The sequence below is a fragment of the Macrobrachium rosenbergii genome, chromosome 36 (assembly GCF_040412425.1).
Source record: "Macrobrachium rosenbergii isolate ZJJX-2024 chromosome 36, ASM4041242v1, whole genome shotgun sequence".
Taxonomy (NCBI): Eukaryota; Metazoa; Arthropoda; class Malacostraca; order Decapoda; family Palaemonidae; genus Macrobrachium; species Macrobrachium rosenbergii.
This window is the reverse complement of record NC_089776.1, coordinates 19,107,919-19,110,911: the sequence shown is the minus strand read 5'-3', so window position 1 is coordinate 19,110,911 and position 2,993 is coordinate 19,107,919. Positions and strand designations below refer to the sequence as shown.

At 40.4% G+C, this 2,993-nt stretch overlaps 1 protein-coding gene across 1 annotated transcript in view; it reads left to right on the top strand.

Annotated features, from left to right (window-relative positions):
* The first annotated feature begins 999 nt into the window (after nucleotides 1-999).
* The window catches only part of LOC136825002 (MAM and LDL-receptor class A domain-containing protein 1-like), a 91,471-nt gene continuing 89,477 nt past the window's right edge, over nucleotides 1,000-2,993 (top strand). Inside the window, exon 1 of the mRNA XM_067080999.1 lies at nucleotides 1,000-1,471. Coding sequence (XP_066937100.1) covers nucleotides 1,388-1,471 — 84 coding nt within the window. The 5' untranslated portion in view covers nucleotides 1,000-1,387. The remainder of the gene's footprint in view (nucleotides 1,472-2,993) is intronic.

Here is a 2,993-nt window from a genome sequence, read left to right as displayed (position 1 = left end):
ACCCTCTGAAGCTGACCTATACTTTAATTTTCGAAGGTGGACTGCAAACGCCTTTTTATATTCCCACTGCCCCTACGTCATTATGATAGAGAAAATCGCCGTTCTCAGTTGCTGAACTTTTAAGGGGAAATGAGTTCTTAGAAGAGTACATATCTCTCTTGATGACAACACGCTCACTGAAATAAGCTAGGATGAAAATTGTATTATGATATTGTGGAATGGCCCTTGAAAGCAAGATGGAAATCTCTCTTTATTAAAAAAAACTTTGAAGGAAGGTTATGACCTGATAAAATGGGCCCAGCGACTGAGGAAAATCTTGTTGAGGAAGGAACAGTGAGAGTCGAATCAAAAAGCATAAGAACTCCAGATCAAGAATCGATAAAAGCTACAACCTCAATTGGAGGTGAGAAATAGAATAAATATTGAGCATAAGTTGAACAGGGAATAAAAGAATTCCTCAGACGTTGTGTAGGACCATTTTAAAAGAAAGAAACTAGTGGTTTGCGATTTCTGATACACTTTGGAATCCTTATTTCTGCATACCTAAAGGGCATTACTCTCTTTTATATGAATGGCATTCTCACCAGTATTAACCTTTGGTAATAAGTATACTTGAATTCCGTGACCTCCGCTATCGTAACGTTTTTGTTATTAGGTGGGGTGGCGCAATGAACTCTCTTTTTTGTCGACTTGTTTTTCTCAGTATAATCTTTTAATTAAAACCTATACTCACCTTGAAGCAGGTCTCGTTTCTGAAAGAAACATTCCACCAGGCTTCCCCGTAAGATCGATTTTGGTGGCGAAAATGACACCGAAAAACGCCCTTATGTCTCTACGGCCAAGCAGGGCGGTTCCAACAAATTAGAGGACCCTCTTCTGAAAAATTCCCACACCTGTCCCGTCCCTCCCACACGCTCTGTCTCTCCGCCCCTCACCTCACGCTGATAGAGGAAGGGGCTCGACTGACCGACTGCTCCTGCAGGTAGTGAGATACCAGCCTTGTGGTTCCTAGGGACTGGGAGCCGATTTCGAGGTGGGAGGGGAGCGATAGCGAATGCAGCCTCCAACGGATCGCAGCTCGAGGAGGCGTGGCGAACCGAACGTTAGATGCGTTTGTGTCACAGAGGCTCCATCCAGTTATCATTTCGCGAGCCTCGGGTCGTGCTGTCTCCGGCTCCCTTTCCATTCACGAGACGTCTGCTGATGTGAAGGAGTTGTTGCTCGAATTGCATCTCTCGTCGTCGATAGATAAAAACGCGTGGTTCCTTTAGGCCGTTCGATAAGACTAAATGTATGTGATTTTTCTTGACCAACTTCCAAGGTAAACGTTTGAAACTCTGCAAAACTGTAACGTTTCGTTGCACAGTTTAGACCACATCAGAGAACAATGAAGAGGACGACTTGGGTAGTCGCTTTCCTAACGTCCTTGCTTGGTGGTGTAGCAGCCGGGAACCAGACTGTGTCGACAACGGTATGTGTTCAGTAATTTCAGTATTATGGATTGTTTGTGCACATGTAACAATTATCATAATATATATATATATGTATATACATATATGTATATATAAACATTAAGATACAAATGTCATTTAATATCCAATTAGCTCTATTTATCACCGAAGTGCTAAATGATTTGGTACTTGAGTGATTCGAACACCCGACAGTACCCACCAACGACTTCCAGTCAACGTTCTAGAACGTTGGTGGGTACTTTCGGGTGTTCGAGTCACTCAGGTACCAAATTATTTATCACTTATAATTCCCCTTCTGTGATATTCCCGAAATAGCGCTAATTGGATATTAAACGACATTTGTAGCTTAATGTTTGTATGTCAAATGTCATGGTGATGTGACATATATATATATATATATATATATATATATATATATTATATATATATATATACTGTATAATATATATACACACACACACACACACATATATATATATATATATATATATACTGTATAATATATATACACATATATATATATATATATATATATATATATATATATATATATATATATATATATATATATATATATATGGGTCGGAGCTAAGATGGAGAAGGACTAAGCGTCAACAACCTCATCCTTGTTGTTTGTTCTCTTTTTCTCTTCTCTCTCTCTCTCTCTCTCTCTCTCTCTCTCTCTCTCTCTCTCTCCAAGTCACTATATTTACATATATTTACTTAGGGAGAGAGAGAGAGAGAGAGAGAGAGAGAGAGAGAGAGAGAGAGAGAGAGAGAGAAGCTACCAACAAACATTGTTCTAAAAGGTTAAACTTTGGCATTGAGGACATAGGCCAAGAAGCGATTTGCTTTTCTCTGGCCTGTAATACCCAGTAATACCGATGTCATGGTAACCTATATCTCATCTATAACTATGTCAAACTGGAGTCAGGCGTGCTTGTGGTTTTAGACATCACTTAAGTAACAGGCATAACTTCCACTTTGGGGAGAAATGTTGGCCTGTCCCTGCAAAAGAATTTAGCGACGTCGTTTCATTCCTGGCAAAGCAGCCCTTGCATCATTGCCTGCGCAAGATCCTGCAGAGGTCTTGCCTCTGAGCGTACGGAAACCGTACGGTATCGAGCGATTAAGAACCGCCTTCACTCTTCGCTGCTCTGTTTAAGGAACTGGGAGTTATATGTCTGAAATATTCTTGATAGCCGTACGAATACGGGTGTCGCCAAGGTAGGGCAGGGGTGGAGGGGCTTCGCTGATTCCTCCGTTTCGCTGAGAAACAATTAAATGATAACAATCATGACAGTATAAAAATGTAGGTCTCGTACAATACATTATACAGTCCATTAAAAAGATCAAGTTCACAACTAAAATTAAAAGCAAATGACAAAGTTCTGGCAATGACTGACAAACGAATATTGAGATAAAACGAGTTTGAAGTTAGATTTGTTCTTCCACGGCAAGACATGCCTGCAATCCGACTGAGATTATGGTTGCTCCTGCGCACACGACAAGTTTACACGT